At 41.1% G+C, this 19,734-nt stretch overlaps 1 protein-coding gene across 3 annotated transcripts; it reads right to left on the reverse strand.

The window, feature by feature from the left end:
* Positions 1-1,952: 1,952 nt before the first annotated feature.
* On the reverse strand, positions 1,953-5,358 carry LOC121795990 (probable pectin methylesterase CGR3). Of its 3 annotated transcripts, none has more exons than XM_042194685.1 (7): positions 5,202-5,358; positions 4,430-4,569; positions 4,086-4,125; positions 3,831-3,872; positions 2,962-3,336; positions 2,665-2,720; positions 1,953-2,284 (listed from the first exon to the last, which is right to left on the reverse strand). In XM_042194685.1, the coding sequence occupies exons 2-7, from the start codon at positions 4,547-4,549 to the stop codon at positions 2,132-2,134; spliced, it is 786 nt and encodes a 261-aa protein (XP_042050619.1). In that variant the 5' UTR covers positions 4,550-4,569; positions 5,202-5,358; the 3' UTR covers positions 1,953-2,131. The 3 variants fall into 3 exon arrangements, with proteins under 3 accessions (XP_042050619.1, XP_042050611.1, XP_042050624.1); XM_042194677.1 differs by having other exon boundaries at positions 4,430-4,572; positions 5,202-5,357; XM_042194690.1 differs by lacking the exon at positions 5,202-5,358 and adding an exon at positions 4,204-4,237 and having other exon boundaries at positions 4,430-4,554.
* Positions 5,359-19,734: the final 14,376 nt, after the last annotated feature.

Consider the following 19,734-nt stretch of genomic DNA (forward strand, 5'->3'; position numbering starts at 1 on the left):
GTGCTTGCATTTCTAAAAAGTAAAAACAAATAAAAAATAATTTTAAATGTATTATCATCATGTGAATCTTGATTTTATTCTCATATAGACCAACGATATATCCGTTAACAGGTAAAGTCATGTGAACCAGCGTCAATATCTGACAAACAGACGAGCCAAGCTAACTACCACTTTGCAATAAATTAATTCGAGATTGAGACCTCTTTTATTTGTATTGTGAAGGTATAGTTTCATAATAACACTAGCTGTTTGAGATTAAAAAAAATATATCTTCACTAAATTAAGGGGCCGGGCATGCTAGCTCTACCGTTCACTAAAAGTAATTAAACCCAAAAAATCCAAAAAGGTGAAGATATTTTAACACTTATACCTAAAATAAATTTTGTTATCTTCAAAAACACTCATTTAGGACACTTCGATAGTTCTAACAAACTATTAACTTATCACCTATATGAATTAAATAAGTAAGATTTAGATTTCTCATGGTATGATGGAATTCGAATTAAATAAGTAAGATTTCTCATGGTATGATGGAATGGAACGAATGTAGAAATAAAACGAAGATATGTATGAACTGATAATTTTTTTGCATTTTCATTTCATTCCCTCCTTCACTCCATCTACTACAAAAAATAGTAATTTTACCGACGGATTTTCCGTCGGTAATTTCTATTTTTCTGTCGGTGAACAGTACAACTGATGGAATATCGATGGAAAGTATGAATCACGTTTCATTGTATCGTACCAAGAAGAACTTAAGAGAATTATATGTGTAAATGTGCACAGGAGACCCTCTCAATATGTAAATAAGATGAGATATGAATAAATGTTATGAATAAGAGATGTTTTTATGATAGTTGATGCTTTTGTGTGTCTTTTATATAAGAGCGTTTATAACTTATTTCAGAAGAGTAATTTTTCTCCATTTTTTTCCAACCTTATTTCAGTAACATTTTGACCATGCAATGCGATTTCTTGTTTTTCGGAATTTAATTGGGAAATTAATAATTTCCAATTTGAAACCACTCTTGATTACTAGCACTATAATATTAACATCAACTAGAAACGACCCTAGACTACTCAGAATCAATTTGATTCACTTGACATTTAACTATTTAAGTGTGAGCTGAAACCTGCAATTGATGTTCATGCAGGCTACTAGGTCACACCTTCCGCATGTTATGCAGTTTCAAAAAAAGTTTTAATTTCCATTTGATTTAAGTTCGAAAAAGTGAAGTAGAACAAAGGTTAAAACAAAAAAAGTGTATCCGAAAAAAGAGACAAATGGAAAAGGTGATTCATGTTATAAAATGTACTCCTCCATAACTAGCTCATGGGAAATTCAAATAGTCTCTAGCAAGAATTAGAATTAGTTATACTTATTACTTACTCCCTCCGTCCCATGTAAGTAGGCTCCACATTCCACCAACTCACTTCATTCACATTTTATTATAAAACCAATATAAAAAAATGGGTCTCATATTTCACTAACTTTTCCAACGTACTATTCTTTACCTTTCTTAAAACTCATGCCCACAATAAGAGTGACTCTTATTGTGCGACGGAGGGAGCATTTTTTAGTGAGACTATTTTCAGTTAGCCGGTTAAACTATTGGATCTAAGTGAACCGATCGGCTAATCAGTGCAGCTAATGTTAGGGGTTTCACCGGCCCCTAGACAGACATCATTATTTTATTATTTCACTTGTAATTTTTAGAACAATCAAAATACAAATGTTTGCTCCTTAAAATTTAATATCCGGATATTCTTTATTTTTTCAGTGACTAATGATCTTATGCAATATGTTGAGAAATTGCTGCTTCACCAGTTATATGAAATACTCTGTTGATTTTGATTTTCTATCTAGAGTAATCAAGAAAAGTACATTAATTCATATTCTGCTGAGCACTTTTTGCCAGCATAATACTAATAAGTGCGCTAATGAGGATATATTTTGTTAATTGAGAAATCGGACCAGCAAAAATTTAAATCAATAATTAGGTCAAATATTTTACATCAAACCAAATTAACTAACACATTTTGCTCACTTGATAATTAATTTAACACTTTGAAGAAGTAAAGGTGCTCCTATGCGTTGGTGCCATAAAAAATACCTTGTTCAGTGAGATGATTAATGCAATGGTTTGACATGAAAAACTTGGCAGGCTGACTTGTAAGGGTTCTTGGATACTGCTTGCTCAAACTTCTTCACCGCAGATTCATTCTCTTCTAAGCTGGTTTGAATAAAAAACCTTATCCACCAAGTTGAGCTCCGCAGTTTTGCCTATTCAACGAAAACACAACCACCTAACTTTAGTGCAGATCAATATGCAAATACTTGAGATATAGGTGCTTGTTTACAGATATTTTGATCAACTGAGAAGTGAGAATTATCTGTGGAGTTTGAACACAGAATGTCACCATTTACTTAAACTGCCGACTCTATAGTTTACAACATTTGTTACCATAATCGTGAAACATGATATTAGGTATCTGACTAGCCAAAATTTCCATAAGTTGTAAGATATCTATCATAGATTGATCGGCTATAAATACTTGTATATGCATAGATATACATAGCATAAGCATAGAATCGTTCTATTAGGTATTTCAAAAAGAGAGGCCAAAAGTAAGTGCCAAAAATAAATAAAATTTGACAATTACCGGGCGCCCCCACTTTGAAAGCTCTGACCCTTTAGCTCTTTGCTTACCAGGGTAACCTGCTAGCATTTATGCAATAATTAGTAACACTGCCTTCTAACTTCAGAAATTTACAAAAGAAGACCGGAAGCAATTGCAACATGTGAAATACTAAGAGCTGCTATAAGGCATTTGAAAAGAGTGTATGGTGTATAACTTTTCCAAACATTGAGATGGAAAAGATATTTAGTCTAGGTCACACACTCTTTTTACTTAGAATTATGCAAGCATATTAAAAATTAAGTTTTGTAGTACTATTACCAGATAATATAACTAAGCCATCAGAAGCTACCCTCGCTAGCTGTGGAACAGTCTTGTTAAGATACTTAGGAGACAAGTAATCCAGTGCATCTGAAACTATGACTAGGGAAAATGTTTTGGGCCTGTACGGAAGGGGAAACTTAATATCAGCCACACGCACACTGCCTTTGCGAACAAGGCTCTTGCAGCTGGAATCAGCATCATCTAACTCATAAGGCTCTATACCCCAGGCTTCTGTATCCACTTGTTTCAATATTTGAGAGACCACCGAGCAGGTTTCAGGACCAATGTGCAATATCTTTTTCATGCTGTCACCATATGTTTTCTTTAAAATAGGTATTATTTTCTGAACTTCAAGAGAACACGAAACACCTCCTGCATAAACGTTATTGGGTTAACAAAATGCATCTCATCCAACCGCAAAATTTTCATATTTCATATAAATGAGGCCGCAGAAGATAAGGTAGAGAAATGACTGATTGGTAATAGATAAACATCAGGCAAGCTTCTTTTTATTATCTAAAAGTCTGAGGTATATTGATCAGAAGTGCAATAGTATACAGAGACTGTAAAGCTCTTTTCATAACTTGAGATTACTTATAACAGAATCCCAGCATGCATATTGGCACTACAGAATATCACAAAATAAGGTAAAAATTCCAGTGCCTGCTCTAAACCAAGAAATTCTGAAGCTTATAATAATGGTCACAACTCACAAGTACAAAAAATGAAGCCTTCTATCCACGAATGCAGTATTTATTGATGATTCACCAAAAAAATCAGGAAACTAGCTGAATAACAACTTACGATCGCCTTGTGGCTCTTGTATGTAGTAAAAGATACTACGCTTCTAAATCGTAGATACTTACCTTCAAGTCTGCTTAAACTACTTATGTCATCACTCCTGCTACCTGTCAAGAACAAAAGAAAACTGGTATAACTTCAATAATTCAATATACCTCCAAAAACTCTTTACTAAAGTCACTTATTAAAGGTAATGCTTACATCATCCTCATATTTTTCCTGTCAACTTCCTACTATTTTTATTTAACAATTAACAAGTGTGTGAGATTGATTTAATGGGGTCAGATGTAGCGGTGGGTGTAAAAAGACTCAGAACAAACCTGAACTATGATAAAAATAACCAACAACCAGCAAAGCTCCCTGAAATTTGGAAAGTGTAGCTTATCAGTTTGTGACAAGGGTCATCACCGCAGGTATTAGAAAGAAGTGGACAAGCACCATCCTTAAGCCATCTCCTCTTCTTCTTTTTTTTCTAATTCAGATACACAAGGTAAGTGTGACTGAATTTCATGACTGCACAATATGGAAAAAGGAATCTAAACACACACATGCATGCACCTATCCACTGTGTAAATGCAATGATGGAAAATAACTCATAGAAATATGTGTGCTCTCTCATGTGGAGTATAAGACACGGTGAAGTGAAAGAAGCAAGTAGATATACCACAACAAAAATTCCAATGGATAACAGTGGAGATGTCTGGGCCGTGGAATGCAATGCCCCATCGAAAGGAATGCTCACATCGTCTCCAATGCGGCGAGCAGCATTGGGTCTTCTTGACATCGCTTAACAGTTTGAAGAACCTGCTGAGGATTGAAGGGAGCATAAGATAAGGACAAGTTCTTTTAGGCCAGAAAGCATGGTGATTTCTACCGAATTATCATCATAGTAAGAATAGCCTTCACCAATATATCATCTCACTGGAAACTAGCATGAATTAGATAAGAATGTGAGAGTCGCTATGCACTGCACATTTTCAAGAAAAAACACGCCCCTCGTTCATTCGTAATCCTCAAACATTAAAAAGAAATAGCAAATTCCCAAACAAGCATATGATACCGTGATTCGTGAATCAATAGATAACTTAGAACAAGTTAATTATTCACAAATGTGCATCAACATCAATCATGACGATGAACAAGCTCCAACACTTGTACATAATTCATTTGGCCCAGAGTTTACATTCTTTAACTAAACTCCCTACTCAGAATCCCAAACCACGCTCACCAAAATTATGGCATTGTACAGCACAACAAAAACCAAACAAAATGACGGAACAGTTCAAAATTGACTCAAACACCATCAAAATCGTGAAGAAAGAACCGATTGAGTCACATCAACAGAACAACGCAGCATCACTTTTTGCATATTAAAACGGGAAAATAGATGAAACAGAAATGGAGAGAGGTGAATGAAACAAAAAAATGCATTTTACCTAAAATAGAAAGCAGGAAGAGGGAAGCGGGAGAAGTGGGAGTACGGATCTAGATCTACTGATGCTAGATTTTTGCTTAATCAGTGATGTTCAGATGGAGTATAATGAAATGCAGTTAAGAGACTTAAATCCTTTATCTGCGTGGCCAACACAGCAGTAGCAGGGGCTGCTGTGCCACCAAACGACGACGTTCCTACTCAACTTTGACAAATTTATATCTATCCAAATAACTTTAACTAACGGTGCACTAACCATTCCATTGTAATCATTATTTTAGTTATTTACGCTAAACTATTATTTCACTATTAAATAACACCATTTCATTGTAAATCATTGTTTTAGTGATTTATGCTGAACAATTGTTTCACTATTAAATAACGATTAATTAGGAGTGCTTTACGAATTTTTTATACTACTACTAACTAAAATTTCATAAATTAATATTCAGTTTCATGCTTATTTCAATATTATTAAAGTATAATATTATGCTAAGTTAATTTTAAATCATAGTAATTAGATGTCATCAGTTGCAATCGGGAGTTAGCAATTGTAGTTATAATTTATTTTAATTAAAACCTTATCACATCAGTAGGTAGTTTTAAATGTGCTAATCTCAATTATCATAACTTTCATTAAATTTTAACTAATTTCATAAGTGTGGAACTCGAATATAACATTTCAATTTTCCCAATTGTCTTATGATGGTTAAAATTAAAATGAATTTGGAAAAATCAAAAGTATGATATGGCAACAAAACCATGTATTATTATCAAATTATTTTAGTTAACACTCTAAAAATAGTAATTTTAATGACAATTATCTCTTAAAATTATCATTTTTCAATTATAAGATGCTAATTTACACTAAAATAATACAAAAGAAGTTTCAATTATTTTTTTTAGTATAAAATTAGTACTCCATCCATCTCATGTTACTTGCACTTTTCTTTTTAGGTTGTAAATTTGGATCAATTTTTTAGTGTAATTAAATTAGTATTTTAAGTATAATGAAAGATCACTTATTAAGGAAATACTTAATTAATTCTAATATATTAATTAAATATTCTAATTATCACTAAAAAAATAAATAGCGTAAGTAGTTTGGGACAAGCCGGAAATAGAAAAGTGTGAGTAACATGTGACGGAGGGAGTATATAATAATTGAGATTAACACATTTTATAAAAATAAATTATTACAATTGATAACTCCCGATTGCAACTGACGAGTGATGACATCTAACTATGATTTAAAATTAACTTTCCATAATATCTCTGAAAATTATAATGACTAATTCAATACTCCTAAATTCCTAATGAATTGTTATTTAATAGTGAAATAATAGTTCAGCGTAAATAACTAAAATAATGATTACAATGGAATAGTTAGTGCACCGTTAGTTAAAGTTATTTGGATAGATATAAATTTGTCAAAGTTGAGTGGAAACGTCGTCGTTTGGCGGCACAGCACTCCCGGCAAATTTATTAGTACTCCACTACTCCCTCCGTCCACTGGAGTCTCACTTTACTATTTTAGTTCGTCCGCTATTAGAAGTCTGGTTCATTTTTACTATAAAAAAGATAAATAAACATTACTTTCCACTAACTCATTTCACTCACATTCTAATCTAACAACATAACTGCGTAGTGTAATCTATCTTCCTCCGGCATAAGGAGATGATCAAAGTAGTATTCCACCCGGGAAATCCAGTTCGTAGCGTCGGAGCCATCGAAGTGTGGCTCCCGCGTTTTAACCCCATTTTTGTCATCACCATACTGCCTTTTATAACCCTGGCCTCGCTGGCGTGGGCCGTCCCAACACGTCGTACGCCGACGGTTGTGCCTTCCTCCCTGGCGAGTCGCCGGTGGGTCCCAGCTAGTAGCCTGGCGCTGTTTGCGATCTCGTGGGGAACCCCCCTCCCGGCGTTTGTTGTCCCGGAAGTTATATCCATCTCGACGGCCGCCTCGTGCATGTCTCCCTCCGCGACCCCCAAACTGTTGGTATCTAGGGTTTCAATCCCGTGGCAGCATATATGCATCTCGGTAAGAGCGGTACTCCCTGTCGTCGGAGTCGTAATCGTTGTCGGGCGAATCCACGTCCAGTAGAGTGGGACCTTCCAATTTATCAACCCGTCGGTCCGAGTTATCCATATGTAACTCCAACTGATCAAAACGTGACATGATACGATCGAAACCATGAGCTAAGGGATCGACGAACTCGGCGCCCGATGCGCGTCCTTCATCGCGATTGTTGTCGCGTGGCGGAGGCCGTGACGTACCGACGACCTCACGATGGGTGCCTGTCGGTTGGAGGTGGGACGGGCCGATCACCAATTCCTATGTGTTCCCCCGTCAATACCGGCCCCGGAGAAAAATTCGAATCGTTGTTGGTATCCATGAGTACAGGATGAAAGCACCAGATCTTAACGAAGAAATTCCTTCCAATTCTACGTGAGTAACACCACAATTCTGGCGCCCTAGTTAGAAGGGTCGGCGGACAAACAAGTGTTGGCGTGGAAAGGCTTCTGTCGGCAGCGTTTAGGTTTAGAGTATTACGCAAGTAAGGTTTGGGAAAAATAATTCTTCATTAATTGATTGCGGAATTAATGTATAGCCCTATTTATATAAAACTAAGGACCCTAGGGTTGGTTCGACTTAACCTAGACTTTGGGAAAGAACCAATGAAGAAAATCCGACAGAGCTTATAAACGCTTGACACCAATAAGTTTTAAAAATAAATTACAATAAAATACTTAAGAAAAATAAACTAATTAACTAAAATAGCGATCTGTGGCTTTGAGTTGATCTCTCGGCCTCAAGGTCATCCTTGTCGTGGTCGTCCCCTCTGTTGCACCTTCCGACTCCTCTCCCTCCGACGGGTCACGCTGCTCCTCGTCGGCTGGCATGTTCTCTCCGTCTTTGCCAGCCGCCTCCTCTCGTACTTCAGCTACTGGTGTCAGTAGGGTTCCTAACATATTATTAGAAGAAAAATAATATATTTAAATATAATTAATTCTCTTTCCGATATATAGTATATATATCATAATATTCATTGTCACTACAAATTAAAGATTGCCATAATATCACGCACATCATTGATTGATTGCTGCTTGATGATGTAGCGAATTTTTGATGGGAATAAATGCAAGTAATAAACGATCACAACACGGAAAATTACGTGGTTCGATTTACTGAGGTAAATCTACGTCCACGGGAAGAAGAGAGGGCAAATTTGTATTGCTTGGTCTCGCTTACAGATTACAATACTGATTTGCTATAAGATTCAGGATCTAGAGAGCTTAACCTTCGTCTATCTGATCTAAGTTCTATTTATACATTCGAACTAAGATCGTGGTTTGCAGGTTGATAACTGCTTAATACCACTAAATAGATCGTGGGTGTAATGGAGGTCGTGGAGATCCTGCATGGGTCCACTATCTCCTTGTTCGGTCGAATACTGAGACCGAACTGCTGAACTTTGCCGATCAGCTTTTGCCGATCTGAGAGTTGAGCTCGATTGGTCGGCTTTTACCGAGCTATAGGCTGTGACCGAACTCTTTGGTTGTGCCGAACTGATACTCTTTCTTGGACCGAACTGCTGAACTTTGCCGATCAGCTTTTGCCGATCTGAGAGTTGAGCTCGATTGGTCGGCTTTTACCGAGCTATAGGCTGTGACCGAACTCTTTGGTTGTGCCGAACTGATACTCTTCCTTGGGTTTTGGGCTGATGGGCCGTCACTGCTATTGGGCTCGCAATTATTGTTTAGTTGTTTAGTTTACCGAGCTATAGGCTGTGACCGAACTCTTTGGTTGTGCCGAACTGATACTCTTCCTTAGGTTTTGGGCTGATGGGCCGTCACTGCTATTGGGCTCGCAATTATTGTTTAGTTGTTTAGTTCGTATCCCATCACTACCCCCCCCGAAAAGCGAAGTGAATCACTTCGGCATTTTGGATAAGTGTCAGGGGACGTGCTCTGCACGTGTCTGCATTAAATGTGACAGCAAATCCGGCCAGAGAATCCAGAAAAAGTGGGATTTGAAACGGTGCGAAGAAATTGAAAAATATTTCCTTTCTTCATCATTGGAGCACTTTTGCGATTATTTCTTCTGCATTCTCTCTCTTTTTCGTAAAATTTTCTTCCGCTTCTTCAAGAATTTCTTCAGAGACTTTCGACCATCAAAGAGTAAGAATCATGTCTTCTTCTTCTGAATCTGTTTCTGAATCAGGTAGTGGTAGGAAGGGGGGTAAGGGGTCTTCTGGCCGGAAAAGGTCCGGGGAAAAGACGGTAGAATATTTTCACAGCATTTTGAGTAAGGATACTGTGATATCCTTACACGGAAAATATTTTCTTCCTGGGGGGTTAGTGGTGATTCCCGACGACATTCATAGGGCTAACTCGCCGCCGGAGGGTTATGCCACCGTTTACGAAGCCTGCTTAGAATGCGGGCTTCGTTTCCCTCTTCCCCCTGCCTTTGTAGAGCTTCTTGATTTTTTTCAACTTCCTTTAGGTCAGGTGACTCCAAATTCTTGGAGGCACTTATCGGCCTTTGCTGCCGAGCTGCGTAGACTAGAAAAGGATCTGTCTCTGAGGGCAATCCTTAATTTCTTTCAGTTTAAGAGAAAGGGATCCTGGTTTTACTTGATCCCTTTACAGCCCTTTAGAGCCTTCTGTAAAACCAAATGGCCGATGTGGAAAAATCGCTTCTTTTTTTACAATAGGACAGCGGCTCCGGACTTTTCCTGGAGAGGGCAGAAGTCCGTAATTCCTCATCCTCGGGTAGAACCGTTGGACGAGCTCGAGGGCGGGCTCAATAAGATTCCCATGATTAGGAAACAGTATTTGGAATCTGAACTCGTCAAGGGTGACTTCGTGTTCGACTCCTCGTCTTCGGACGAAGAGACTGAGGGTGAGGATTTCTTTTTTATGCTTTACTGCTTTAGCGGCGAAAACTAACTTTGTTTTCTTGCTTTTTGGCAGTGAACATGCTAAGCAGGCTTGGTCGCAAATCCTCCGAATCAAAGGAGCCGGAGAAACAGAAAAACACCAGCTCGGCGTCTGATGCCGAGAAGAATCCGAAGAGGCAGAAGACCTCTTCGAGTCAGTCTTCGGATCCAAAGAAGCCGGGATTGACCTCGGCAAGGGGGACGGCGAAGACTCAGAAACCCCCAAAAGCGCCAGAGAGAGACATTGTCCAGGGGGGTGTTGGATCAGGAGTGGTTACGGCCACTTCGGAACATATCTCTGAGCCCTTTTTATGGCCAAAGGACTTTGTAGAGGTGAATTTCCTTCTTGATTTTCTGGTTTTGCTTCTTTCCTATATTTTTTGTGGCCCCTCTGTTGACTTTTTTCCTTTTTCCATTTTCAGAGGAACAATATGCTCTGCAAGCTCGTCACAGTTGAACTCTCTAAAGCGTCCAGCGATTATGATGAGATGCAGAGGAATTTGAATGCTGCTCGTCACCAGGCCGAACAGGCTCGGGCAGACTTTGAGGAGGCAAGGGCCGCTAGGATCTCGGCTCAGGATGAAGCCCAGCGTGCCAAAAACCAGCTCATCATCCAGAGAGAGCAGTCGAAACAGAGGGAGGCTGCTGCCGTGGTTGCTCAGGGGGAGGCTCTCCGTGTTTACACGGAGAAACTCTTTTTGAGCAATCAATTTTCGGCCCTTATCGGCGATCTGCTGAAATTGATGACCGATAACGCTGAACAGGAACCCGAAGTCGTTTTGCCGCTGTATGGCCGAGAGATTGCAGCGCGCCTCCAGAGTCTGCCGCTCCTTGAGGAGCTTGCGTCTTCATCGGTCCTGCTTTCTGCTGAACGAGTCCGTAATTGCCGTGCTGACCGTGACGAGAACATGGAGGCCATCTTTGCCTCCTTGGGGCCTGTTTCACCCGCTTCAATTTTCAAAGAGGGTGAGCAGGAAAATGAGGCCGGCCGGGAGACCGAGCAGGAGGATCAGCAGACCGGCGATGGGGGCGCCGAGCAGGAGGGAGGGAGTAGGGAGGCCGAGGCTGAGACCGAGGTAGACAAGGAGAAAGAAGCTGAAACCCACAGAGAAGCCGGAGACGAAACTGGCGGAGTATGATTTCGTCTCCCTTCTCTTAGTTTAGTTTCTTTCTATTTGTGAAATGGCCTTGAAGCCCTCCTTGTGTAAATTTTTTCTTTGAATGAAAAAATTCTCCTTTCTACACTCGTGTCTTCTTTATAGCTTTTCTTAATCTCTTTTACTCCTATTGTGGTTTACTGCCTGCTCAGTAAACTGAAATGCCGAACTGACATAGCTGCTTCGTATTCTTTACTCTAAGGAGCTGGAGGTACTTCACTGGAAGCGGCTATACTCTTCGGCTTTAAATGAAGCTGAGAAAAAAGCTATAGATGACCAGATGAAGTATGATGAACTCTTGGCTCGTTTAGTGGAGCTGGAGTCCAACAATAAGGACTTAGAGTCCATAAGGAGAGATCTAGAGGCCGAGCTGAATACTGTCATCGCTGAGAGGACTGCATATGAAGACTTCATCAGCGGGCGCGGGGGAATGACTATATCCGAAGTTCAGAATCAAGTTGATGAACTGTGGGAGAAGCTTCATGTACTCCGGAAGAACAATGTGCTGGAGAGCTCGGCTTGCCAACAAGTTGTGAAATCATTGCGGCGCTTGGCTTCTCTGTACGACATCATTCTTTCCCGGCGTCCCGCGATCGAGAGATTCCTTAGCCGTTTCCCGCTAACAGACGCTCACGCTCCAACTCAAACCTCGGATCCACTTACTCAAACTTCTACTCCAAATCAGCACCGGACTCAGGAGCAACCGGAAACGTCAAGGCAAGAACGTACTCCAAGTCGGCAACGGACTCAGGAGCAACCGGAAACGTCAAGACAAGAACCTACTCTAAGTCAGCAACGGACTCAGGAGCAACCGGAAACGTCAAGACAAGAACGCCCTGAAGTTCGTAGAGGAGTGGTGAATATGAGTGAGCAAGATCAGCGAATGCTTCGTGAAGAGACTCTTCGCCGCCGAGGTGCTAGAACTTCCCGGACTCAGAGAAGAGGCGGTAGGTCGATCAGAGCATCTCGTCCACCTACTGATTCTTCAACTGCTCGGAACGCCCGAACTCAGCATCATGAGGACTTTTTGGATAGGTGGCTCAACTTTAGCAACCGTAGACAGTAGAGTAGTCCTTTGTAATGGTGTAACGCATTCTCGTAGGGCAGCGGAATTGTATGCCCAACAAGACTTAGTAAATGAAATTTTTTCATTTCGCTTCTATCACTGCGTATTTACAGTTCAGCGATTTTTTATTTCATTTACTGTACTCGTCCTCGGTCTTATGAAGTAAACTCTTCTTTGACCGGACTTAGTTAGTGTCCTTATTTGGCGAGTTTTATCGCTTGGATTGGACTTTCCTTGTACTCGTCCTCGGTCTTATGAAGTAAACTCTTCTTTGACCGGACTTAGTTTGTGTACTCGTCCTTGGTCTTATGAAGTAAACTCTTCTTTGACCGGACTTAGTTTGTGTCCTTATTTGGCGAGTTTTATCGCTTGGATTGGACTTTCCCTAGTTAACCGAAGTGGTTTTCGGCTTATTGCAGTTCGTTTCAGACGAATTGCTTGTTTCTTAAGCTGAATTGTGGAGTCTTGTATCTTCCTTAGAAGCTTGGACTCACAATTGTCTTTAATAATTGATCTAAAAAAGGGGATCAGCCTTTAAAGAACAATATACCTCAGTAACATTTATAAGAGACAAAACGCACATAGAGAGACAAAACGCACATAGAGAGACAAATAAAAAGGACGAAAAAGATTTTAACCTTTTAAAAAACGACAAGTATGAAGAACAAAAAATAAAAGAAAGCACATAACCCTAGGACCGAACTAGACACAAGACTGACCGGACCTTGTCTCTTACAAATAGAACTTCTTGAGGTTGGAAATATGCCATGTTCGGGGTACTTGTTCTCCTGACATGTGGGTTAATTTATAAGACCCTTTTCCCAGGACTTCTGACACCCGATACGGACCATCCCATGTGGGTTCAAGTTTGCCCAGCTTTTCTGCTCGGCTTACTTCATTGTTTCTCAATACGAGATCTCCCACTTGAAACTGCAGCTTTTTCACCCTTTGGTTATAATACCGGGTTACTTGCTCCTTGTACTTGGCTTCTTTTATGAAGGCCAATTCTCTTCTTTCTTCGGCAAGATCTAGTTCGGCTCTCAGTCCGTCGTCATTCAGTTCTGTTGAGAAATTAAGAGTTCGGGGGCTGGGTATGCCGATCTCAACCGGAATTACGGCTTCAGTGCCGTACACTAGACTGTACGGAGTTTCACCGTTGGAGGTTTTTGGTGTAGTTCGGTAAGACCATAGGACTTGAGGAAGATTTTCTACCCATTGTCCTTTGGCTTGTTCTAACCGAGCTTTTAATCCTTTCACCAAAATACGGTTTGTTACTTCCGTTTGTCCGTTTGCTTGTGGGTGAGAGACCGAAGTGAACCGCTGTTGAATATTCAACTCTTGGCACCAATTCTTGAATGTTTTGTCAGTAAACTGAGTCCCATTATCCGAAATGAGGATATGGGGTATGCCAAATCGGCAAACTATGTTCTTCCAGACAAAATCTAATGCCTTTGAGCTCGTTATCGTAGCTAATGGTTCAGCCTCCACCCACTTTGTGAAGTAATCCACGGCAACGATCAAGAATTTCATTTGCCGGGGAGCTTGTGGTAGTGGTCCTACTATGTCTATGCCCCATTGCATAAAAGGCCAAGGGCTTTGCATAGCACATAGATCAGTCTGCGGCATCCTTGGGATATTTGCATGGATTTGGCATTTCGTACATTTCTTAACTAGCCGTACTGCTTCTTGTACCAAAGTTGGCCAATAATATCCCCATCTCAGAACTTTTTTAGCTAATGCTCTAGCTCCGATGTGGCTACCGCAAGATCCTTCATGAACTTCTCTAAGGATGTAATCCGTCTCTTCTGGTCCTACACATCGCAATAACGGTTGAAGGTAGGACTTTCTATATAGGACTCCTTCATGAAGTTCATACCGACGTGCTCGGCATGTGATTTTCCTTGCTTCTCTCTTATCCTCGGGCAGTTGTCCTTGATCTAGATACTTTAATATTGGCGTCATCCAGTTTGGTGAACTGGTTACTGAGTGTACTTCAGCTTCATCAATGCTTCTGTGCGGTAATTCCTCCACCCTTGAGCTCGGATATGAGGCCAACTTACCTAAAGTATCTGCTCGGCTATTTCCCGCGCTGGGAATGTGGATTATCCGAAAATAAGAGAAATTTCGGCTAATACTTTGCGCTTTGTCCAAGTATTTTTTCATCCTTTCACCACGGGCTTCACTTGTACCCAGCATGTGATTCACTATGACTTGTGAATCACAATGAATTTTGAGAGATTTGACAAGTAGACGTTGCGCTAACTGAAGTCCGGCAAGAAGGGCTTCGTATTCGGCTTCGTTATTAGTGGTCGGGAATAAGAACCGAAGTGAATAAGTTACTTCGTGTCCGTCGGGAGCGATAAGTAGAATACCAGCTCCACTTCCTGTCTTATTCGAAGCTCCATCTACGAATCCAATCCAACAGTCCGGCGGCTCTACTTCGGGTTTCTGGGGCTGTGTTAGTTCGTCATTGGTAGGATTTTTCTGTTCGGCAATAATAGGGATTGCCTGATCGAACTTTGCCTCTACAAGAAAATCTGCCAAGGCTTGTCCCTTGATGGCTTTCCGAGGTAGATATTCTATTGAATGTTCTCCCAACTCTATGGCCCACTTGGCAATTCTGCCTGATGCTTCTGGCTTAGTCAAAACTTGCCGAAGTGGAAGATCGGTTAAGACGCATACTTTGTGAGCATAGAAATATGGCCGCAGTCTCCTTGCTGCATTTACTAATGCCAGAGCAATTTTTTCCAGAGGTTGATACCTTGTTTCGGGACCTCTTAATGCTCGGCTTGTAAAGTAGATAGGACGCTGCTTTAGGCCTTCTTCTCGCACAAGCACCGCGCTAATGGTTTGATCTGATGCTGCTAAATATAAGAATATCACTTCGGCATCTGTTGGAGCAGAGAGAGTAGGAAGTTCGGTTAAATAACTTTTGAGTTCGTCAAAAGCCTTTTTCTGTTCGGCTCCCCACTCAAACTTTGATGCCTTCTTCAAAACATTGAAGAACGGCATTTGCTTTTCGGCTGCTTGGGAAAGGAATCTATTCAGTGCGGCTAGACATCCAGTTAGCCTTTGCACATCATGTATGGACTTCGGCATTGCCATGTTCTGAACAACTTGAACCTTTAGGGGATTTGCCTTGAGTCCTTCCTTTGAAACCCAACAACCCAGAAATTTTCCCGAATCTACCAAAAAGGTACATTTTTGGGGATTGAGTTTGAGGTTGGCTTTTTTGAGCACGTCGAGAGTGGATTTGAGATTGTTTTCGTACTCCGAAGTGCTTCTGCTTTTAACAACTATGTCGTCAACATATACTTCAACCTCTTTTCCGATCAGGTGCCGAAATAGCTTATCTACCATCCTTTGATATGTGGCTCCGGCATTCTTTAAACCGAATGGCATCTTTTTATAAGCAAAAACACCGAAGTCAGTAATGAAAGCCGTTTTTGAAGCATCATTCTCATCCATTAAAACTTGGTGGTATCCTTTATACAAATCAAGAAAACAGAAAATTTCGAAGCCTATCAGAGCTTCTACTTTTTTATCTATGTTGGGAAGGGGGTAGCAATCTTTAGGACAATGCTTATTTAGATCCGTAAAATCTATGCACATCCGCCATCCTCCTTCTTTTTTCTTGATCATCACAGGATTGGCCACCCAAGAAGGATATTTTACTTCAAATAATACACCCCAATTGGCGGACTTCGTCATGGATGACTTGATTTCTTTCTGCCGCAAAGAGTCTTTGCTTCTGTTTTATAGGCCGGACTGAAGGATCAATATTTAACCGATGTGTAATTACCTCGGGAGACACTCCAGTCATGTCCAACGGAGACCACGCAAAGACATCTTTGTACTCTTTGAGGAGCTGGATGGTCTTTTCCCGGAGTAGAGGTGTTCCAGCGAAACCGATCTTGACCGTTCTGGATGGATCATCTTCGTATAACTGAACTTTCATCGAGTTCGGCTCCGGTGTGACTTCGTTCATTTCGTCTGCCTCTGACTCCGGCTGCTGTGATTGCTATGCTTGATGGTGCCGATCTGATTGTTCGGCACTTTTAAGCGCAATCTGCAAACATTCTTTTGCTCTCTTTTGATCACCTCGGATGACTGCTATCCCTCCTTTAGTGGGGATCTTGATTGTGAGGTGATAAGTAGAGCAAATGACCCGAACTGTGTTGAGCCAGTCTCTTCCCAGTATAATGTTATACGGGGATCGAGCTTTTACCACAAAAAACTCGATCACCGTACTGGAGCTAGTAGGCGCTCTTCCTACCGTAATCGGAAGGCTGATAATACCTTCAGGGCGGGTGTCCTCCTGGGCGAAACTTTTCAGAGGAATTGGGGCCGGACTGAGTCGAGCTGGATCCACTTCCAGTTTATCAAAACATTCTTTAAAAAGAATGCTAACCGACGCTCCTGTATCCACAAACACTCTGTGGATCAGTTTGTTTGCCACTCCAGCTTGAATGACAATAGCGTCTTGATGAGGAGAAATGGCCGGGACGGGATCTGCATCTGAAAATGTAATTACTTCCTCCTTCTTCAGCCTTTTATGTGTTGGCCCCTCTCGATTGAAGCCTCTGCGCTCTGATTTTAGAGACGATTTAGTCTTCCCGGCTGGGAGAGCGTCAATAGTCTGGATCACTCCATCATATTGCGGCTCGTCATCGTCTTCGGGATCCTGTTGCCTTTTAGGATCCTGAGGAGCGCAGTTCGCACTTCTCTGTTTCCTATTCTTTTTCGGCGGCTTGCTTTGGTATTTTTTTAACGTCCCTGCTTTCACAAGAACATCAATACCTGCTGCCAAATTTCGGCACTCCTCGGTATCGTGACCGTGGTCTTGATGGAAGGAGCAATATTTATCCTGACTTCGGCGCGTGGCCGATTTCGTCATCTGCTTTGGTTTTTCGAACATATCAGAATGCAGTTCGAAAATTTCCGCTCTCGACTTGTTCAATGGTACGAACTGAGCGGGGGGTTTCTCAAGATTGAGACGTGGTCCCAACCTGTCTTGTACCAGTGCCCTTTGAATTCTTTCAAAAGGAGTTCGGCGAGGATGCCCCTGATCGCTATGATCGGGCTTCCTCTTGTCTCCTCTGGAAGAGCTGTCTAAAGACCGTTTTCGACGGTCTGCCTCATCAGCCCGAGAAAACTGGTCCGCAATGTCCCACATCTCTTGAGCTGTTTGCGGACTGCATTCAACGAGCTTTCTGTAGAGAGCTCCTGGCAGAATTCCATTTTGGAATGCCGAAATGACAAGTAGATCATTGAGATCATCTACTTGTAGGCATTCCTTGTGGAATCTTGTCATGAAGTCGCTAATCTTTTCATCGCGACCTTGACGTATAGAAAGCAGCTGAGCCGAAGTGATTCAGGTTTCCTTTTTCTGGAAGAACCTCCTATGAAAAGCATCCATTAGATCTCTGTAAGATCTAATGCTGCCTTGAGGGAGGCTATCGAACCACCTTCTTGCGTTCCCGATGAGCAGCTCGGGAAACAGCTTACACATATGAACCTCATTGAGACCTTGGTTCGCCATATTATACTGATAGCGTCCCAGGAAATCATGAGGATCCACTAACCCGTCATAAGTCACTGACGGAGTTCGGTAATTCTGTGGCAACGGAGTTTTGGTGATATCATCCGAAAATGGAGTCTTCAGCTCTCCATACATAGCGAATCCGACATCTCTACGGTATGGTGGAGATGGAGTTCTCCTGTGATTTCGGTAACAAGGAGGAGAAGGAACATATCGGTGGTGAGGATTCTTTCTCCTGGAAGATACGACACTACTGCGGTAGTGACTTTCATGTCTGGAGGGGGAGGGAGAATCCGCCGTTTTCTTCTCCGGCTTCTGGCTCTTTTGCAGGAATGTTAAGAACTCATCCTGCTTCTCAGCCAAGAACAACTTGACAGCCTCATTCAAAGCGAGCTGCTGGGGAGGCTCGGTGCGATGACTTTTTGAGTGGTTTGTTCTTTCACCGTGAGAACTGGAGGCAGATTTCTCCCGAGGCTGTTTTCCAGACCTACGGGCTGGACTAGCTTCCTCACGTTCATCACGGACGGAAGTATGGGTATTATGTGATCTGGTACGCATTTTTTGGTGGAAAAGGATCAAAAACTCGCTTTTATCACAGTTTTGGTTCTCTGTTTCCCACAGACGGCGCCAGTGATGATGTAGCGAATTTTTGATGGGAATAAATGCAAGTAATAAACGATCACAACACGGAAAATTACGTGGTTCGATTTACTGAGGTAAATCTACGTCCACGGGAAGAAGAGAGGGCAAATTTGTATTGCTTGGTCTCGCTTACAGATTACAATACTGATTTGCTATAAGATTCAGGATCTAGAGAGCTTAACCTTCGTCTATCTGATCTAAGTTCTATTTATACATTCGAACTAAGATCGTGGTTTGCAGGTTGATAACTGCTTAATACCACTAAATAGATCGTGGGTGTAATGGAGGTCGTGGAGATCCTGCATGGGTCCACTATCTCCTTGTTCGGTCGAATACTGAGACCGAACTGCTGAACTTTGCCGATCAGCTTTTGCCGATCTGAGAGTTGAGCTCGATTGGTCGGCTTTTACCGAGCTATAGGCTGTGACCGAACTCTTTGGTTGTGCCGAACTGATACTCTTTCTTGGACCGAACTGCTGAACTTTGCCGATCAGCTTTTGCCGATCTGAGAGTTGAGCTCGATTGGTCGGCTTTTACCGAGCTATAGGCTGTGACCGAACTCTTTGGTTGTGCCGAACTGATACTCTTCCTTGGGTTTTGGGCTGATGGGCCGTCACTGCTATTGGGCTCGCAATTATTGTTTAGTTGTTTAGTTCGTATCCCATCACTGCTTAATTAGTATTCTTACAAGAGGTGACTGATTGGGAATTTATATATTAGTATAGTATAAATTATAGTAGAAAAATATACTACGTGTTCAATTTGTTGATTGTGTTCGATTTTTGGATTTCCGGGAGGTGTGCGGATGTGTGTGGATTTGTGGCGTTCGGTTGGCGGCAACCGTGAGGTGGTGATGAGAGAATGGAGAGGCGTCATGACTCATGTGTTTGACCCTTGGGACAAAAGGAACCGAAATTAACTAAAATTTCATTCACAATTTATTAATTAAACAAACAAGTTAACATTGAACATTTTTAATTATATTCAATTATTTTATTAAAAATGATAGTATAAATATATCCAAACAAAATTACTCCCCATTCACTATATTTTGCAATTGACACGGATTTTTAAATTGTGAATAAATATTAATATAAACAAATATTGAAATGTGGCCTTACTTTTATATAAATACTATTAATCAAAATAAAATAAGAATAAAATGAGTTAACGAACTGTAGAACT

The sequence above is a fragment of the Salvia splendens genome, chromosome 1, assembly GCF_004379255.2.
Source record: "Salvia splendens isolate huo1 chromosome 1, SspV2, whole genome shotgun sequence".
Taxonomy (NCBI): Eukaryota; Viridiplantae; Streptophyta; class Magnoliopsida; order Lamiales; family Lamiaceae; genus Salvia; species Salvia splendens.